The sequence below is a fragment of the Girardinichthys multiradiatus genome, chromosome 10 (assembly GCF_021462225.1).
Source record: "Girardinichthys multiradiatus isolate DD_20200921_A chromosome 10, DD_fGirMul_XY1, whole genome shotgun sequence".
NCBI lineage: Eukaryota > Metazoa > Chordata > Actinopteri > Cyprinodontiformes > Goodeidae > Girardinichthys > Girardinichthys multiradiatus.
In genome coordinates, this window is record NC_061803.1 from 29,538,755 (window position 1) to 29,559,830 (window position 21,076).

Sequence of the window (21,076 nt, forward strand, 5' to 3'; positions counted from 1 at the left end):
ATTGGATCATGCAATACTCCAAGAAAGTGTAAAAAAAAAAAGCTGCATCTAAAACTCATAACTGAGTTGGCATTTTAAATATCAGATTTTTGACAAGATAATTGAACAATTATGGCTTGTTTAGAAGGATTGACAATAAAATTCCTCTTTTCTCTAAAACAAATATGGCAGCATCACTTGGGTTAACAGTAAATTTTGAATGAATCACGTGATTTTTATAGACTTGTGGTTTGACTTAAATATTGTTAGAAACTGGTAAACCATGATCATTTTTATTCAACCTAAGAATTGTAAGAGAGTGCACTTTGCTTTTATCTTTATCCTACATACATTAGTGTAATAAAATGTTGAATAGGATATATAGTGCTTCTGTGTTTAAAAATATTCACACATTTAGGCTAATGTAACCACTCTGCCAGCTTAAATATTTCCCTGCAGGGGAGAAGAACATGTTTTGGATTTGAAGAGATCTTTAAAGTCTGTTTTTGTCAGTAGAGTAACACATGTGATTCTGCAGGGAATTTCTGAAATGCAACTGAAGTCACAAACACTGCTTTTGGATATATTTGCATGTATGTATGCCGTCTACAACCACCATTTTTACAGCACGTAAATCACTTTTTTTGCTGAAGGACAATCATTCAAAAAACTTGTAAAGCCAAATATTACTGACAGTATGACATTATGCTGCAATTTTAACCTTATCGTTAGCATGGAACAGCAAGTTTATCTTGTAATGTTTGCTCTCTATCCCTTTCCACAGCGACACTTCTGCGTTTTTTCACTGTCCTTTCCCAGAATGGAGGCTCTGAGCAGCATCTACAGCTCCATCCTGTCTCAGCACCTGGGAGGAGAGAGCTTTAGCTCTGCCCTGCAGAGGAGCAGCTCCACCCTGGTCCAGTTGGCCTTGGCCCTGCATCAACGCGTCTCCTCTACCTTCTTTCCCACAGCGGTCAAGTTCCACTACATCTTTAACCTACGGGACCTCTCCAACATATTTCAGGTGACACTTTCATGAACCAAATACATATGGGAAGAGTGACCTCAGGTTAATCCTCTCTTGAGGGGAAGTCAAAAGTTGCCAACTAAAAGTTGGGTTCTTTTCCCTGACACCACCCACATCTCTATTTCAAAGAAGGGCATACATTTTTTACCATAATTCTTTCTTCTTCTGCAGCTTAGCTTCCCTGTGCTTCTGTCACAAATTTCTCACTAAATGATTATTGATTTAAGAGGCAGCATTGAAAGCTTGAAACAAGTCTGAAATAAGTGGAACAGAGAATACAATGGATTTGCTTTTCCATGGGTGCATAAATGTATTTAAATGAATATAATATCAGAGTGCTAACACTATCAAGGGAGAGGCTTTCAGGGCAATATTTCTGTCAAAATCCTCACGGTTTTAATGGAGGGCAGGCTCTTTCAATTAACACACTCTGTTGTATAATTAATGCTTTGAGCCGGTCAGCTATAGGAACTTAATTTTTCATTATTCTTTCCAGGAGTTTACAGATGGAGACCACATTTCATTTTTTTTTTATATACAGAGCTTATATAGGTGTACTGAACTGTTACTGTAGTAATATTGTATACATTATTTCATTTCATTCCTGAAAGTGTAGCTTCTATGTATTTGTACCCGCCTCGGAATGTCCAGCTTCTACCTGAATAAATTCGCACAGAGATAAATGGACTTAGAACTCATACTGGGGTTATTGTCATTAGCCAATGCAGGGCAGGGTTTGATGAAACCTCACCACATCACTTTAGGACACAAATGTTTCAGTAAGTTTAGCTGGCCAAGCTTAAAATAATGCAGGTCCTTCTCAAAATATTAGCATATTGTGATAAAGTTAATTATTTTCCATAATGTCATGATGAAAATTTAACATTCATATATTTTAGATTCATTGCACACTAACTGAAATATTTCAGGCCTTTTATTGTCTTAATACGGATGATTTTGGCATACAGCTCATGAAAACCCAAAATTCCTATCTCACAAAATTAGCATATTTCATCCGACCAATAAAAGAAAAGTGTTTTTAATACAAAAAACGTCAACCTTCAAATAATCATGTATAGTTATGCACTCAATACATGGTCGGGAATCCTTTTGCAGAAATGACTGCTTCAGTGCGGCGTGACATGGAGGCAATCAGCCTGTGGCACTGCTGAGGTCTTATGGAGGCCCAGGACGCTTCGATAGCGGCCTTTAGCTCATCCAGAGTGTTGGGTCTTGAGTCTCTCAACGTTCTCTTCACAATATCCCACAGATTCTCTATGGGGTTCAGGTCAGGAGAGTTGGCAGGACAATTGAGCACAGTGATACCATGGTCAGTAAACCATTTACCAGTGGTTTTGGCACTGTGAGCAGGTGCCAGGTCGTGCTGAAAAATGAAATCTTCATCTCCATAAAGCTTTTCAGCAGATGGAAGCATGAAGTGCTCCAAAATCTCATGATAGCTAGCTGCATTGACCCTGCCCTTGATAAAACACAGTGGACCAACACCAGCAGCTGACACGGCACCCCAGACCATCACTGACTGTGGGTACTTGACACTGGACTTCTGGCATTTTGGCATTTCCTTCTCCCCAGTCTTCCTCCAGACTCTGGCACCTTGATTTCCGAATGACATGCAGAATTTGCTTTCATCCGAAAAAGGTACTTTGGACCACTGAGCAACAGTCCAGTGCTGCTTCTCTGTAGCCCAGGTCAGGCGCTTCTGCTGCTGTTTCTGGTTCAAAAGTGCCTTGATCTGGGGAATGCGGCACCTGTAGCCCATTTCCTGCACACGCCTGTGCACGGTGGCTCTTGATGTTTCTACTCCAGACTCAGTCCACTGCTTCCGCAGGTCCCCCAAGGTCTGGAATCGGCCCTTCTCCACAATCTTCCTCAGGGTCCGGTCACCTCTTCTCGTTGTGCAGCGTTTTCTGCCACACTTTTTCCTTCCCACAGACTTCCCACTGAGGTGCCTTGATACAGCACTCTGGGAACAGCCTATTCGTTCAGAAATTTCTTTCTGTGTCTTACCCTCTTGCTTGAGGGTGTCAATAGTGGCCTTCTGGACAGCAGTCAGGTCGGCAGTCTTACCCATGATTGGGGTTTTGAGTGATGAACCAGGCTGGGAGTTTTAAAGGCCTCAGGAATCTTTTGCAGGTGTTTAGAGTTAACTCGTTGATTCAGATGATTAGGTTCATAGCTCGTTTAGAGACCCTTTTAATGATATGCTAATTTTGTGAGATAGGAATTTTGGGTTTTCATGAGCTGTATGCCAAAATCATCCGTATTAAGACAATAAAAGACCTGAAATATTTCAGTTAGTGTGCAGTGAATGTAAAATATATGAATGTAAAATTTTCATCATGACATTATGGAAAATAATTAACTTTATCACAATATGCTAATATTTTGAGAAGGACCTGTAGTTAAACATCTACTTTACAGATTGTTGTAGTGTTGGGTAGAAATGGGTTGCTGTCACTACAACTTTGAGAAAAACTATCACAGCTTCACGGCAAATTACATCAATTTAATAATTTAAAAAACTAAAATGTAAAACCATTTATTGTCTTCCGCTTACACAAGACTATGCCAGTGGAGAAAACATAAAGGAGGGAACCGCTGATATTCCTCTCTCCAGCAACACACTCCAGCTCATTCTGAGGAATTCCAAAGGGTCCCAAGGTTGATGAACAGGTTTTTTGGAAAATATTCAGTTGACTGACGAGACAAATGGGAAACCTTTACATCTGGTGTTAAACTAACTTAGCATTCTAACAAAGAACCTCATACCGAAAGTCAAACATGGTGTTGATAGTGTGATGGTCTGGGGCTGCTCTGCTGTTTCATAACCTGGACGACTTGTTGTAATTGATGGGACTATGAATAATTTTTTTCAGTTAGGAATAATTGACAAGAACTCAGAGTAGAATCCAAGATGTAGACTTGACCTTTATTACAGGACATGTAATGAGGTCCACAAACAAGCAGTCTGTAATCCAGAAACTAGATCGTTGCCTAGTAGCAGAAACTAGGCAACGGTCAAAAATCCAAGAACACTACGTAAGATGAGGAAATTGCTGGAATGCAGACATAAGTTGAGACAAACTAGCAAAAAGGGGAGAGAACCTGAAAGCCTAATGAGGGAACAGATGATTACAAAACCAGATGTTAACACATAAATGCAAGATCAGGAAGACACCTGAGGGTGGAGCCCAGAAGAAACAGAAAACCTGAACGAAACAATGAAGTGAGGCAACCGAAGGACATGAACAGGCATGGTAGATAATGTCATTTTGTGACCTTGAGCTCATTTGCATCTATGCTATGTACAGGACACTGATCAAAGACACACCAGTAGGTCTATCTCTGAACTGCACAAGCTTTTGATACAACTTAATCAATTCAATTTTTTAAATTCAATGAAGATGCTGGGGCATAAACTTAAATAGACTGCTGAGGTACAAAAACCCTTCATATTGACTGGTTGCCAGTAATGGCAAACAGATGAGACATGGGGTTTAGGAAGAAGTTACTTTTCACACAGGGCCAGGTTGCTTTGGATAGATGTTCTCCAATGATGAATGAACTTATTAGCTAAATGCTGCTGTTTGTTTTAACTCAGGTTATCTTTCCTTTATATTAAAATGTGTTCAAAGGTCTGACAAAAATCAAAGGTAGAGGAAATCTCTAAGGCTGCAAATACTGTTTAATCATGGCACTGCACATCACTACTCAATGTAATTGTTATTGTCAATTATCAGTCAATAAAAAGTTGTAAGCAATTGTTAAACCCCCCCTCAAAATCTTCTTTTTAAGCCATCGGAGGCATTTGTTGCTGATTTGAAGCCTCTGGACTTAAAAGCCTGCTCACCTTTCAACATCTCAAACCCTGAAGACCTCGGGACTTAGCTTCTAGACCCTTGATCACACACATCACTGGCTTCAAACAGCTGTGAATTTACGTGAAGACTTTGAACCCGGTATTAGAAGACCCTATTCAAACCACTTTGACAAAGTCTTTGTCAAAGTCTTTCTTTAATTGGCCGGAGCAGATATTTGGCAACCACCCTAAAGAAACAGTGTCAGAACTGTCTGGCTGGTCCTCTCCATCTATAGAAATATGTAAAGATGGCTAGAAAAGCACTCCGTGAGCTTGTTTGAAGTTATTCTTCCTTACTTATTTAAGTCTTGGATCTAACACCTCAGGACAGGTGGAAAGAGGTGAGCAGCCTCTCGACGCGCAACTGAACCTCAGTGGTAATTTCCCAATCAAATCTCTGATCTTTGGCATCTTCACATGTGGGAAAGGGTTTGTTGTGACAATACAAACACTTCCTATAATTTTGAGCGAGAGGCCTAAACGGTTGTCAGTCTGTGTGTTTTAGCTGGACATTTGAAAAGTTTGCCTCAGCTGAAATAATTGGGGGACTTGATGTGATTCTCTTTGTTTTTTGTGTGTTTTCTTTATAACTTTTGGAACTTGGGGATGTAGCCAACAGAAAGGGTCTCATTATGATGTACTCTAATGAGCCAAAAAGCTGAGCTCAAAGGCTCTGCATAAGCTGTGGTATGTGTAAAGGTGTTTGCAAATGTGACAAAGATGAAGATACAATTGAGAATCAAGAACGCATCTTTATATTGCTTTAGAATTTACTTAAATCTCTTTTAGTTTTGTGAAAAAGTAAGCAAGAGCAATTTCAGCTATTTTCCTTCTTTTACCTCTAAACTTTTGTCCTCAGTGTATCATCTTTTATCTGTCATAATCTCTCTCTTTGAATTTCAACTCGCTTTGAGCTTTCAAGTTGATTAGTGAGAACAGTTTATAAGTGGGCATGTTGTGAGTGAAGAACAGTAGCTAAGTTCCTCTAACAGGCCAATAAAAACAGCTTGCAGTCCAACAGGGAATGTTGTCAAAGAGCTCTGTTTGCCAATGTTCGTTAACTGTAATGACCAACAGGCATATCCTGGCCTGTCTTCTCCTCGTCAACCTAAATGAGCTCCTTGATGCTTGAGAGCTGCAGTGGGGGGTTGAAGGGTTGGGAGATGGATGAAGCATATTTGGAAGACAGCATCAGAAGAGGGTACATGAGACTCATGGTGCAATGAGACCGCAGCCAAACCATACTGACTGCTCTATATGTCTGTATGATTTTCAGTGGATAGTCAGCTGGGTGCATTTGTCAGTTGTTCGGAGCTCAGAGCAGCCGTCAGGCATAGAGGAAAGCAAGCCCATGGAAACAGACAGCCCTGTATAGAAGATACATGTCGACACCCAGAGCTCTTATCCCTCTCCACTGAGTTGAACGAAGCAAGAAGATGTCAGGGGAAGATTCTGTAAGATAGTCGGCCAAAGTCTGCTGGATGGTGGGGGGAGGAGTTCTTTCTTTTCTCAGTTTGTGCGCTACTTTGCTATGTTTTAATATGGCAAACTGCAAAGGTTAAACGCATCCCTGCTTCAGAAAGTTCCAGGGCCTTGCTCTCCTTAAACTTCAAGCACACGTAATTGTATTCTTTTGGGATTATATGTGAAAGACCAACACAAAGTAGTATATCATTGTAAAGTGGAACAAAAAGTAATGTTTTTTTTTTTTCAAGAAAAACCTGAAGAGTGTGCCATGCATTTGTGTTATGCCCCTTTACTCTGATAACCCTAAATAAAATCTGGTGCTAGTTTCACTCCCTTTAGAAGTCATCTAATTAGTAAACTACACACTCCCCCATGTGTGTAGTTTAATCTCAGTATAAATCCATCTGTTGTGTTAATGCCCCAGAGGTATTTTTGAGGACAGAAGAGAACAATCAGCATCATGGAGACTGAGGAACACAGCAGACACATCAGGCAAAAAAGTTGTAGAGATGTCTAGAGCAGGGTTAGGTTATAAACAATATGATGTTCAAGTCATGATCTTAAAATCCAAAAAACTATGGCACAACTGCAAACCAACCAAAATATGGCTACCAACCTAAATTGAGGCCAGGTAAAGGAGAGTAAAAGCAGCCAAGAGGTCCACTGAAGGAACAGCAGAAAGGTATGCTCAGGTGGAAGAATCTGCCAGCAGGACAACTATTTGGTGTGCTCTCTATAAATCTGGCCTTTATGGAACAGTGGCAAGATTAAGATCATTGGTACAATAAACCAGTACGGTGTCCCGTTAGCGATTTTGTTTCAAGCCATGTAAAAGGACACAGTGAACATGTAGAAGAAGGTGCTCTGATCAGATGAGACCAAAATGTTTTGGCATACATCTGAAACTACATGTGTGGTTGGAAAGTTTACTTCCCACATTGCTCTGAACACACCATCTCCATGGTAATTGCATCATGCTGTGGGAGATGTTTTTCTGAACCTAGATGTAGAGAAGCTGGTAAGTAAGTGTTGATACGAAGATGGATGTACATAAACATCAATACAGGGCAATATTGGAACAAAAGTTGTTAGCGGGTGCGAGACTTTAGATTGGGGCAGATGGTCACCTTTTAGCAGGACAACAACTCTTAACATACCTGCCATGGAATGGCTTAGATCAAAGCATGTTTCTGTGTTAAAATGGGCCAGTCCAATTTCAGACCTGAACCGTTTGAGAATTTCTAGACTTGAAAAGAGAATGATGGTTGGAGGTGCTCTCCACCAAATCTAACTGAGCTAGAACTATTCAGAAAGAATGAATGGGTAAAGACTTTAGCTGCTAGATGTACTAAGCTGCAAGAGACATACTCCAACATATTATTTGTAATCTATTTTTGCAGAAAAACGTAGATCAAAACGTCAACAATTATGCACTACTTTCTGTTGGCCTATCACATAAAATTATAATGAAACACATGAAGCCTTGTGACAAAATCTGAAAAAGTTTAGAGTATATGAATAACTTTGGAAAGTCACTGTAGAGACCCATATGGTGTTTGGTTTTGCTCAACTGTACTTGTGCGGGGTGACAAGATTGATACCACTAAGCACTGAAATGAAGAAGAAAGGAGCAGATCCATGGAAAGTTCAGATTCTTGCCTGTCATAGGCAACAGTGTTGATTTAAATGGTCAGTGCACACATCTTTATGCCCACGTGCACAGCACATCTCCCATCTGCACAATTACACAGTGGATTTAGCAGCCAATTGTCACATTCAGCAGTATATGAAGGCAGATCAGGTTCAGCTGGCTTCACCCCCAGAGATTCTGTTGATGAGAATAGGTTCTGGGGCGGGAGACACAACACATCTGTTAGGCACCGTCTCTTAGATGACAGTGCACAGAGGAGGAGACTCTCTGGGTGCATCACTGTTCCCTGCTTCATCCTATGTAGCCCCTATCGTAGGATGCACCTAGACTGTGCTGACTTCTGCCCGAATGCATCATCCATGCCTCTGTAGGAAATTGGCCACATCACACAGTCCTCCACACATTTATCATCAATCACCCACTAAGCACACGTATCCTTATCAGCATGACATGTTTTAAGCAAGGAGAAGATGGAAGACAGGTGAGATCAGGGCTCATAAAATAATTTGTTTTCAACTACATTGCTTTTGGATGTCATCATTCAGTTGGGTCCACATTTTAATCCAAATGAAAACATTACTGGATGATTTGTGCTCAAGTATATTTGTGTTCCCCTGAAGAAATTAACATTTCTTTAATGTGAGATTCTGTGACACCACCTCATTGTTAACATCTTTCTTAACAATCAATAGAGAAAGAAATGTTGATCTATTTGTGCTCATCAAGGCAACTGATTTGCCAGCTTTAAATCCTGATGATAAAAGAAGTCAACTGTGCCTCAACGTAAAAATATAAAACGAAAAAAACATCCATTATTTCAAACAGTTATTTGTGCTATGTTGCAACAATTATTCCTGTTGTTGCTGAAATTATACAGCAAACAGTCCAGTCAAACAACTGCCGCATAAATGTTTACATACTGCGTCTTATTTACCCATAGGAAAAGTATAATGGAACATTTGGAGCAGTTTTCAAATCATTAACTTGCTAGGCATTGTAGGCATTGACACCTACAACCAACCCAAGCTTACTCAAAGCAATGCATAACAAAATAAATCACTCTACAAGTTAACAACAACATATATGCCTTTCTTCAAAAAAATACAACGTACAGCTAAAGTGACAGACGTTGGATGTGGAGCATTTACCAGAGAGCACTCAGACAGAGCTCTGTCTTGTTTGGAAACATAAAGTCTTTCTGTCTAATGTGGATTATTTTCATTTAAATGAGCTTTTTTCCTATTCAACACCTGCCCACTAAACCTGGCCCACTTCATATGAAACAATACTTCTCCAACATGTGGATAGAAGAAAAGTGCTGCCATTATTTTTTTGAGCTTTCCTATCACACCTGCTAACAGCCTGCCCCCTCAGAGTATCTGGTGATTTACCCACACTCACTGTGCTCGGTTTCCCTGCTTGTTCTGCCAAATCAGCCCCTGAAATAAAACCCAAAGCCTAAATCCTTTCTTCCTTTTTTGCTCAGGGTATTCTCTTCTGTACCAGCAACTGTGTGAAAAACCCTGTGGACCTGCTGAAAATCTACCTGCATGAGTCTGACCGGGTCTACAGAGACAAGCTGGTGGAGGAGCAGGACATCCAGGCCTTTGATAAGCTACAAACGGACACAGTGAAAAAGTTCTATGAGGTGAGAATTTATTTCTATAGTTCAGCGAGGGTAGACAAGAGCAGGGAGTGAATCATTAGGGTGCCTGTTCTGTATCTGGACTTAGACATCAGTGGCCAACACAGCGAGGAGAAGGAGGAGAGGGGAAAAAAATGAATTTTTTGGGGAAGAGAGGGTAAAGAGCCTGGAGAGAATATTAATCAGTGTGGCATGGGGTCAGGCTGTCTAGGTCTGCACTGCCAGGCCGGCAAATTGGAAAACATTTTAATGGTTTTCTGTCCACTGCTTCCTCCTCACCCTCTCCTGCCCTGTGGCATAGATACAAGTCATGTCACAGTGAAGAACCTGACAAGCATGTGCATACACACACGGATATGAGAGAAAAAACAGGTCATGCAACAATATGTTATTAATTCCTTGCATATAGTATAAACTTACAACTTGCCTCTGCATCCAAGAAAATTAGAGAAGCACCAATTTTTCTGGGACGATACCAATTTATGGTTTCCTTGGTGTGTCCTATGTTCTTGTCAGGACTTTAACAACCAAAAAAGGAAAATATGCTGCAGATTTTTGATAAAGAAAGTTGTTTTGAATCCAACGGAAATGATAGGAGTTACAGGATATTTCTCTATCTATCATAAACCTTTGTCTGATTTTTATTTAACTTAGCAAACCTGTGTCACATGCTGTGGACAAAAAAAAATATTAAGGGAAAATTGGCAGATCTCAAATTAGTTACTGCATCTCTAATATAGTGCATGTTTTCTTCCTAGTTATACTTGTAGAGACCCATCTCCACCAGAGGTTTTGAGCTTTAAATTAGGAACATGAAATTAGACATGATGAAGATGTAAATTTGAGAAAAAAATTAAATATCCTGTTTAGAGATTCCTCTGTCAAATATCTAGTCCAATTTCCCTTCACCAGTTTTGACCTTCTTATACCCAGTTTGGTCAGTTATGATTACTTTTTAAGAACTATAAAAAGATTTAGGAACAGCATTCTAAATATTGTTCAAGTCTTCATGCCCCATAGCTGTCAAATATTTACATCAGAAGCAGAGGTAACGTCATAGGCTTTTACTATTGTAAAAGCCTATGACGTCCAAGGTCACATTTGTAACTGTGAGACATCTTAGCTGGCGTTTCTAGCATTACTGAAACACCAGTCTCCATGTGCATTCATCAGAGAATTTATATCCTTATTTTAACTTTGAGATTTTTAAGAGGCTGTCAACATTTCCAAATCTAGCATGTTCCATGAAAAACAAAGTTGAAAGCTTAAAAGGGTCAAACAGCAACTTTCTTTGCTTACGTATGGTGTGTTTACTGACAGGAAAAAGAGTAGATTCTTGAGTTTTTGACCAGTCAGGTCCAATCAAGTTAAAAAACTGGCCGACTCTTGTCAGCAATCAATTTCTCAGGGCATCTAGCTGTGTCCCTGTCCACACTGTTTAGACCTAACAGTAATGTTCTGCTGGCAGAAGTACTGTGTTTCTTTCACTACTTACCACTACTTTCTGTCTATGAATCTCCCTAAGGACATGGAGGAGGAGCTGCAGCAGACCAGGGAGATGAACCTGTATTGCCATTTTGCCCGGGGGCTGGGGGAGCCGAGGTACATGGCTGTGGAGTCCTGGAGCAGCCTCAGTAAAATCCTGTTGGAAGTTCAGGACAGCTACAACGAGGTCAATGCCACCCTGAACCTGGTGCTGTTTGAAGATGCTATGGCTCACATGTGAGTTGAGGTTTAACAACTGAGGGCGCGCAGATGAATAAATGTTTCTTTTTTTAAGCATTTTAGGATTAACAACTCTAGAGAATGTTAAAACCCAACAGCTATAAATAAAATAAAAGCTGCATAAAGCATGAAACACAGCAAAATTAGTCAAAATTTAAGTCTCATTTTAGTGACGTTTAATGTAGGAGTCAGCTACCACTTCAGCCTCTTCTAATTGATAACATGCTGAAACCTAGAGGTTTTAAAGCATAATTTCTGATTATTCAAGCTGTTGCTCTAATTGTAAGGAGTTTTTCCCTGAAGTGTACAACTTTACCAGAAGAGCTAAGCAACTTAGCATCACACACCACAAAACAAGCAGTTCTGTTTTTACCCACCTTTTTAAACGCAACAAGTTAAGTCATAATCAACCCTGAAAAACTGTTTTTTTCCACAGCTTAAGAATGCTAAAGTCACGATGCTCCCTTTCATCCAGTCTCTTGCATGGTCAGGTTCCTTGAAAATAAAGAAAGCAGTCGGCATATATATTTGGGCAGCCACACTTACTTCTGAGTTCATCTGTGTTCATTCTCTTGAATTAAGAAAGCTAAATGTTCAACTGATACCCTCCCAAAACCTCCACCCACTCCTTTTTAGAAGATGTGGTTCCCATAACTTTTTTATCTGTTTCTTTCCCAACTACAACCCCTAAAGTGAGTGGCTCTGTGTTGAGGAGCAACAAAGAATATTATAATTTTGCAGGGCTGGCTATTAAAAATCTCTCTGTTAAAAAAAGTTAGGGTATTTCCTTCTGTTTCTTCTTGGAAAGTACATTAATAGGCCCAGAATTAATGTGCATGGTTAAATTTAGATGTGTGACACCTCCAGTGTCATAAGTTATTATGTATTTTATAAAAGTTAGATAAAATAACTTTTCTAATGTTACAAAATATAATTAAACTAAAACTAAGTACAAAATAAACAATATACATACTGACGAGGCCATAAAAGACAAAGGATTGAGGCAGATGCATGTTTGTGTGTGTTGGCCATTAAACCCAATTCAAACATCCTAAAACATCCTCGTACACACATTTGTAATCGTCGTCTTCCCGGGTTGCGTGGGCAGCAAACTCAGCAGAGACACCCAGATGTCCCTCTCCCCAGACACACCTCCTCCAGCTCCTCCGGGGGTTCCCAAGGCGTTCCCAGGCCAACCGAGAGACAAAGTCCCTCCAGCGTGTCCTGGGCCGTCCCCTGGGCCTCCTCCCGGTGGGATGTGCCTGGAACACCTCTCGAGGAAGGCGTCCAGGAGGCATCCGGTATAGATGCCCGAGCCACCTCAACTGGCTCCTCTCGATGTGGAGGAGCAGCGGCTCTACTCCGAGCCCCTCTCGGATGGCCGAGCTCCTCACCCTATCTCTAAGGGAGTGCCCGGATGAAGCTCATTTCAGCCGCTTGTATCCGGGATCTCGTTCTTTTGGTCATGACCCAAAGTTCATGGCCATAGGTGAGGGTAGGAACGTAGACCGACCGGTAAATCGAGAGCTTCGCTTTTTGGCTCAGCTCTCTCTTCACTACAACGGACCGGCACAGCGCCCCCATTACTGCGGCAGCCGCACCAATCCATCTGTCGATCTCCCGCTCCATTCTTCCCTCACTCGTGAACAAGACCCCGAGATACTTGAACTCCTCCACTTGAGACAGGAACTCCCTTCCAACCTGAAGAGGACAAGCCACCCTTTTCCGGTCGAGTACCATGGCCTCTGACTTGGAGGAGCTGATCTTCATCCCAGCCGCTTCACACTCGGCTGCGAACCGCCCCAGCACATGGTGTTGGTCTTGGCTAGAGGGGGCCAGAAGGACCACGTCATCTGCAAAAAGAAGAGACGAAATCCACTGGTCCCCAAACCAATTCAATTCAATTCAGTTTTATTTATATAGCGTCAATTCACAACACATGTTGTCTCAAGGCACTTCACAACAGTCAGGTAGATACATTCCAATTAGTCCTAACCATTGAACAGTGCAGTCAGAGTTAGTTATTTATTCAAATTGGATAAAATGTTTTTCTGTCTAAGGAAACCCAGCAGATTGCATCGAGTCAGTGACTTCACTCCTCCCGGATGAGCAATCCCTCATACTGAGCATGCATGTAGCGACAGCGGAGAGGAAAAACTCCCTTTTAACAGGAAGAAACCTCCAGCAGAACCAGGCTCAGTGTGAGCGGCCATCTGCCACGACCGACTGGGGATTTGAGAGAACAGAGCAGAGACACAAAGAGAACAAAGAAGCACTGAACCAGGATTACTTTCTATGGGAAGGAAAAGTAAATGTTAATGGATGTAGCTCCTTTAGTCGTTTCACCTAGAAAGAAAGAACAGATAAACTCTGAGCCAGTTTTCAAGGTTGAAGTCTGAAAGAGAGCACATAGAGTTAGTTACAGTTAAGCTCAGTCAATCGCCATGTCTAGGAGAGAGAAAGGGTTAAACACTAAAAGACAGGGCCAAGAGGATCATCGGTAGAGGGTGAGCATTAAGTTGTTGCCCGCAGAAGCTCGGACAATTCCCCTCTCTAGAAAGGTGTCCCAGGTAGACACAGAGCCAGGCCAGGTGTAGCTTCTAGGAAGAGAAAAGAGAGAACAAGGTTAAAAGCTGAAATAACAGCAAATAATGCAAAATTGGAGAGTAGTGTGAGAATGTAGCGAAGAGGGTGAAAGTGGTCATTTTGTCCTCCAGCAGCCTAACCCTATAGCAGCATAACTACACAGATAGTTTCAGTTCAGATTATTTGGTTAAACGGCGCTTATTTACAACAATGTCGTCTCAAGGCACCCCACAAAGGGTCCAACTGATGGTCATTGTTATACTAAAAACCACAAGGATTGGGATACCTCCCTCTGTCAGACTGATTATAACCATTGGAAAAGAGAGGGGGTCATATAAGTAGCAGAAATGGAGGGTGTGTTTGCACCTCAGCCATAACTGAGCCAGTTTAGGCTAAATCAGACTCCCCCTTACTACATCCAACAGGGAGGTAGGAAGGCTCCCTCCCTGATAACCTAAGCCACTTAAACTATAAGCTTTATCAAAAAGGAAAGTTTTAAGCCTAGCCTTAAAAGTAGACAGGGTGTCTGCCTCACGGACCAAAACCGGGAGCTGGTTCCACAGGAGAAGAGCCTGATAACTAAAGGATCTGCCTCCCATTCTACTTCTGGAGACTCTAGGAACCACCAGTAAACCTGCAGTCTGAGAACAAAGTGCTCTGTTAGGAACATATGGAACAATCAGATCTCTGATGTATGATGGAGCTAGATCATTAAGGGCTTTATATGTGAGGAGGAGAATTTTAAATTCTAATCTGGATTTAACAGGGAGCCAATGAAGGGAAGCTAAAATAGGAGAAATATGATCTCTCTTTTTAATTTTCATCAGAACTCTTGCTGCAACATTCTGAATCAAGTGAAGGCTTTTAACTGCATTTTGTGGACATCCTGATAGTAACGAATTAAAGTAGTCCAGCCTTGAAGTAACAAATGCATGGACTAGTTTTTCAGCGTCACTCCTGGATAGGATATTTCTAATTTTGGCAATGTTCCGGAGGTGAAAGAAGGAAATCCTAGAAACCTGTTTAATATGGGATTTATGTCCTGGTCAAAAGTAACACCAAGGTTTTTTATTTTATCACCGGAGGTCAATTTAATCCCATCCAGGTTAAGTGATTGACTAAGCAGTTTCTTTTTTAAAGACTCCGGTCCACAGACGACAACTTCTGTCTTGTCTGAATTTAGAAGCAAAAAATGTAAAGTCATCCAAGTTTTTATATCTTCAAGACATGCTTGTAGTCTATCTAACTGGTTGGGCTCATCAGGATGTATGAATAAGTAAAGCTGAGTATCATCAGCGTAACAGTGAAAATTTATCCCATGCTGCCTGATAATTTGACCTATTGGAAGCATATATATAGTAAAGAGAATTGGCCCAAGTACTGAACCCTGTGGTACTCCACAATTAACCCTGGAGTTTAAAGATGATTTATCATTTACATGAACAAACTGAAATCTGTCAGACAGATAAGATTTAAACCAGCCTGGCGCTGTTCCCCTGATCCCTACAGCATATTCCAGCCTTTTCAAGAGAATATTATGGTCGACTGTATCAAATGCAGCACTGAGATCTAACAGAACCAGTACAGACACAAGTCCATTATCTGAGGCCATAAGGATATCATTAGTGACTTTCAGCAGAGCTGTTTCAGTGCTATGATGAGCTCTGAAGCCTGACTGAAACTCTTCAAACAGGTCATTGCTGTGCAAATGCTCACACATTTGATTTGCAAATATTTTCTCAAGAATTTTTGATAAGAATGGAAGATTGGATATAGGTCTGTAACTTTTCAAGTCATCTCAATCAAGCGAAGGTTTCTTAAGTAAAGGTTTAATTACAGCTAACATAAAAGCCTGTGGTACATATCCATTTACTAAAGCTATATTAATCATATCTAAAATGGGGCTGGTAATCAGAGGGAACACTTCCTTAAATAATTTGGTTGGGATTGGGTCTAACATACAAGTTGAAGGTTTAGATGAAGCTAATATTTCTGATAACTCAGGAAGCTTCACAGGATCAAAACAGTCCAAACACAAATCAGGTTCTGCAGTTATTTCCAATATTCTCTCACTTGCTGAGGATGAAGTAATCATCTTCGGGAGTATGTCAAATATTTTCTTTTTAATAGAATCAATTTTATTTAAGAGGAATCCCATAAAGTCATGACTGCTAAGAGCTAAGGGAATGGATGCCTCAACAGAGCTATGACTCTGTGTAAGTTTTGCAACTGAACTAAAGAGAAACCTAGGATTATTCTTGTTCTCTTCTATTAATGATGAGAAATAAGCTGTTCTAGCTTGGCGAATTGTCTTTTTATACAACAGTAGGCTATTTTTCCAGATTAAGTAGGAATCCTCTAGGTGTGTAGAGCGCCATTTTCTCTCCAATTTTCTAACATTGTGCTTTAAAGTATGCAGCTCTGAATTAAACCAAGGACCTAGCCTCCAATGAATGATTACCTTCTTTTTCAAGGGGGCTGCATTGTCTAATGCATCACGCAATGATGAAGAAACACTAGGAACAAAATAATCAATTTGTGAAGGGGCAGAAACAGAATTATTGCCCTCCACTGTGCTTTTCAGTGATAATGAGGAAATTAAAAGTGGAACAGATTCTTTAAAGGTTGTTACAGCATCGCCTGATAATGATCTACTATAATGAAATTTTCTTTCTGGTGTGGAGTACTCGGTTAAATTAAACTCAAAGGTTATTAAGAAATGGTCAGACAGGACAGGGTTATGAGAAAATATTGTTATGTCTTTACACTCATTGCCTTATGTCAGCACAAGGTCCAGAGAATGAAGACAAAGGTGGGTAGGTTTGTTAATGTTTTGAGCAAAGCCAATTGAGTCTAAGATAGCATTAAACGCTATATTTAGGCTATCACTTTCATCGTCAACATGAATGTTAAAATCCCCCACTATAATAACTTTATCTGTATTTAACACTAAATCAGATAAAAAGATAAAACTGATCTAAAAATTGAGAGTAAGGGCCTGGTGGATGGTACAAAACAACAAACAGAAGTGGTTTTAGTGCTTTGCAATTTGGATGAGGAAAACTAAGGATTAAATATTCAAAAGAGTTGTAGCTATTGATTGGTCTGGGACTAATCAATAAATCGGACTGAAAGATGCTTGCTACTCCTCCTCGCCCAGTATTTCGAGGAATGTGAAAATTTTAATAATTAGTAGGAGTTGACTCATTTATAGTAACATAATCCTCTTGCTGCAGCCAAGTTTCTGTGAGGCAAAATAAATCAATCTGATTGTCACAAATCAGGTCACTAACTAGCAATGTCTTTGAAGAGAGAGAACTTATGTTCAGTAGGCCACATTTAATTGTTTTATTTTTCTTTTCGGTCTGAGTTGTGTTTATTTTTATGAGATTTTCCTGATTTCCTTGTTTTAGATTATTTTTTAATCTATTCAATGTTGGCCGTGGGCGAGACATTCTCTTAATAGGGTAATGGGTGGGTAGCAGTACAGAAGCTGCAGAGAGGAGTATTAAACTACGACCCTGCTTCCTGGTCTGAACCCTGGGTTGTCAGAGTTTTGGAGAACTAATAAATTCGGCCAGATTCCTAGAAAGAAGAGCTGCTCCATCCAAAGTGGGATGGATGCCGTCTCTCCGGATCAGACCAGGTTTTCCCCAAAATGTTCGCCAGTTATCAATGTAGCCCACATTGTTTTCTGGACACCACCTAGACAGCCAGCGGTTGAATGACAGCATGCAGCTAAACATGTGGTCACTGGTCAGATCGGGGAGGGGACCAGAGAAAATTACGGAGTCCAACAATGTTTTGGCAAACTTACACACCGAAGTAACTCTAACTTTAGTGACCTCCGATTGACGTAACCGGGTGTCATTACCGCCAGCGTGAATAACAATCTTACTGTATTTATGCTTATCCTTAGCCAGCAGTTTCAGGTATGATTTGATGTCGCCCGTTCTGGCCCCTGACAGACATTTGACTATGGTTGCTGGTGTCTCTAGTGTCACGTTTCTGACTATGGAGCTACCAATTACCAGAGTTGGCTTCTCAGCGGGTGTCGCTGAGCGACGAAAATCTGTTAGAAACGCAGACGGGTTGGTAGTGACCTGTGGGCTGAGATCTAGGACTATGCTTTCTACGTACCGCTACGTACCGCTTTCTACGTACCTCAGCTGGCCTGAGGTCCCGACTGCACGGGATCTGCTGGAGGACTGCTACGGGGAGCTACCCTTGGTGGCTTTGCGCTGGCTAAGGGGCCTCGGCTATCTGCTGGTTTTTCAACAGCGCGGAGCCGGGCCTCCAATTCCGACACCCTCGCCTCCAAAGCTACAAAAATGCTACATTTATTACAGGTACCATTATCACTAAAGGAGGCAGAGGAGTAAGTGAACATCTGACACAGAGAGCAGGAGAGAGGAGGAGAAACAGCAGAAAGGGTAGCCATGGTGGAGCTAAAACTGCGTCTAGAAATCCTGTCTATAAAAGTTATGAACAGGACCGGTGACAAAGGGCAGCCCTGCCGGAGTGCAACAAGCACCGGGAGCAGGTCCGACTTAGTGCCGGCAATGCGGACCAAACTCCTGCTCCGCTTGTACAGGTACCGGATGGCCCCTAATAAAGGGCCCCCGATTCCATACTCCTGGAGCACCCCCCACAGGGCATCACAAGGGACACAGTCGAATGCTTTCTCCAGGTCCACAAAACACATGTGGACCGGTTGGGGAAACTCCCATGAACCCTCAAGTACACTGTATAGGTTATAGAGCTGGTCCAGTGTTCCACTGCCAGGACGAAAACCACACTGCTCCTCCTGAAGCCGAGGTTCGACTATCGGCCAGACTCTTCTCTCCAATACCCTGGCGTAGGCCTTACCAGGGAGTCTGAGGAGTGTGATCCCCCTGTAGTTGGAACACACCCTCCGATCACCCTTCTTATGAAAGGGGACCACCACCCCAGTCTGCCAGTCCAGAGGCACTGTCCCTGACCACTACGTAATGTTGAAGAGGCGTGTCCACCATGACAGCCCCACAACATCCAGAGATTTGAGGTACTCAGGGCGGATCTCATCCACCCCCGAAGCCTTGCCACCGCAGAGCTTTTTAACCACCTCAGTGAATTCAGCCTGGGTGATGAAAGAGTCCAACCCCGAGTGCCCATATTCTGTTTCCACCAGGGAATGCATGATGGCAGGATTGAGGAGATCATCAAAGTACTCCTTCCACCGCCCAATAATGTCCTCATTTGAGGTCAGCAGCTCCCACACCCACTGTAAACAGTGTTGGCGAAGCACTGCTTTCCCCTCCTTAGGTGCCGGACGGTTTGCCAGAATCACATCGAGGCCAACTGGTAGTCCTAAAACATCCTACTTCCTGTAATGTGACTTTTTGTCATACTATTCACAGAATTATATTGGGGTGCTCAAAGTGCAGTCAACACTATCAGGACAGGTAATTTTAGACAAAAAAAGTACTCTCCTCTAACATCTTAATCTCATGCTTTTAAACGTGCGTCAGTATGAAAAAAACCTCTGTTTTATTCAAAATAAAAGCACTTCCTCTTGCATATAATATTTTTTAAAAGTTAAGAATTTTTAGATGAAAAAAATAAAATGTTTATGTGATTCAGATATAAAAAGACTCATGACTTGAATTGTATTTAAAATTAAAAAAACGTGTGAACATCCTTCAACGTTGAAATTTGGACGACTCCTTTGTTACAATTAAAATATGTGTATTGTTTCCTAACCACTTTAAGGATCTTCAATGCTCAGATCTTATGGCTTGAGGTTTTTTAGTTAAAAGGTACTAATAGAAGTATTTAGAAATGAACACAAATAATAAAAGAGTTTAAAGGCATTCTAACTGGCCTTGATCTTTCTTGAATAAATATGACATAGTGGAAGTGTTGTTATTTTTTTGAATGCTTTAGGTTATATATGAATAATATTATGACATCATAAAAATCTGATCATTTTGAACTGATTTCCTAATACGTTAAATTCTGGAATTAAAATAGGTGAAGGTGTTAACTGCATGAAGCAAGATGAAACACCCGTAGTCTTAATTGGATAATAACAACAGGGTGAGTAAATAAGTGCTGAATAATGAAAGTAGTTAAGAGGCAGATGAGAGTCGTAACAGGGAAAACAAAGCAGTAAAGGCAGTCAAAATTTAATTCAAATTTTTAAGCTTTCAAATGTTAAACCTATCATCAGGAAGAGATGAAATTGTCAGTGCAACTGGAAGCCTAGAAACTACTGAGATTTGTCACTGTGCATGTAAAACAAGGCAGCAGTGAAAATGAGAATTGTGTTTGTAGCTGTTCCTTTCTGCAACACAGACTGGAGTTATAATGAAATCATGTTGTTTATTAAAAATGAAGAGACACAAAAATATTTTTACTTTTTGGTTAAGATATTAAAATACTCTGAGGTATGGCCTGGTCTAGAAAAAATAACATTTTTAATTGGAAACTAATTATATGGAGAGTTATGTTCTGCATCAGCAAAGACAAAAAAACAAAACAAAGCAAACCCTCTGGTGTTTGTTTTGTTGTATAAGTCAGGTGCTGTGTTCAGCCAGCTTTCCCTCCCCTATCTTTTCTCTTACCCTTTTCTTTCCACTGATTCCTCCCTCCCACCTCTCATTCCTCCCTCCCCCAAATGTCTGCTCTCGACATGCAGCTGCCGAATAAACCGAATCCTGGAGTCTCCACGGGGCAATGTGCTGCTGGTCGGAGTGGGCGGCAGCGGCAAGCAGAGTCTGACCCGACTGGCTGCCTTCATCTCCAATCTGGAGGTTTTTCAGATCACCTTGAGAAAAAGCTACAGTCTCACAGACCTAAAGGTATGCAACAAAATGCCAAACAGCTAAAACACCCAATGTCTTTTAATGTTTTTTTGTTTCTTGGAAATGTACTCATACCCTTTAAACTTTTCCTTTAAACATTTTTGTCACTTTATGACTGCACATTACCTTTACAATTCTAACACAAAATGCTTCGATCTAAAACATTCCATTGTAGCTTTGGCTGATTGTTTAAGATCATTGGCCTCAGTCTCTATCCCAGTTTCAAGTCTTGTGCAACCTCTAGCATGTTTTCCTTCAGCAGTGCTCTGTA

At 41.0% G+C, this 21,076-nt stretch overlaps 1 protein-coding gene across 1 annotated transcript in view; it reads left to right on the top strand.

Annotated features, from left to right (window-relative positions):
- The window catches only part of dnah9 (dynein, axonemal, heavy chain 9), a 274,955-nt gene that overhangs the window by 110,812 nt on the left and 143,067 nt on the right, over positions 1-21,076 (top strand). The window contains exons 47-50 of the mRNA XM_047377712.1: positions 764-1,003; positions 9,491-9,652; positions 11,175-11,371; positions 20,640-20,802. Coding sequence (XP_047233668.1) covers positions 764-1,003; positions 9,491-9,652; positions 11,175-11,371; positions 20,640-20,802 — 762 coding nt within the window. The remainder of the gene's footprint in view (positions 1-763; positions 1,004-9,490; positions 9,653-11,174; positions 11,372-20,639; positions 20,803-21,076) is intronic.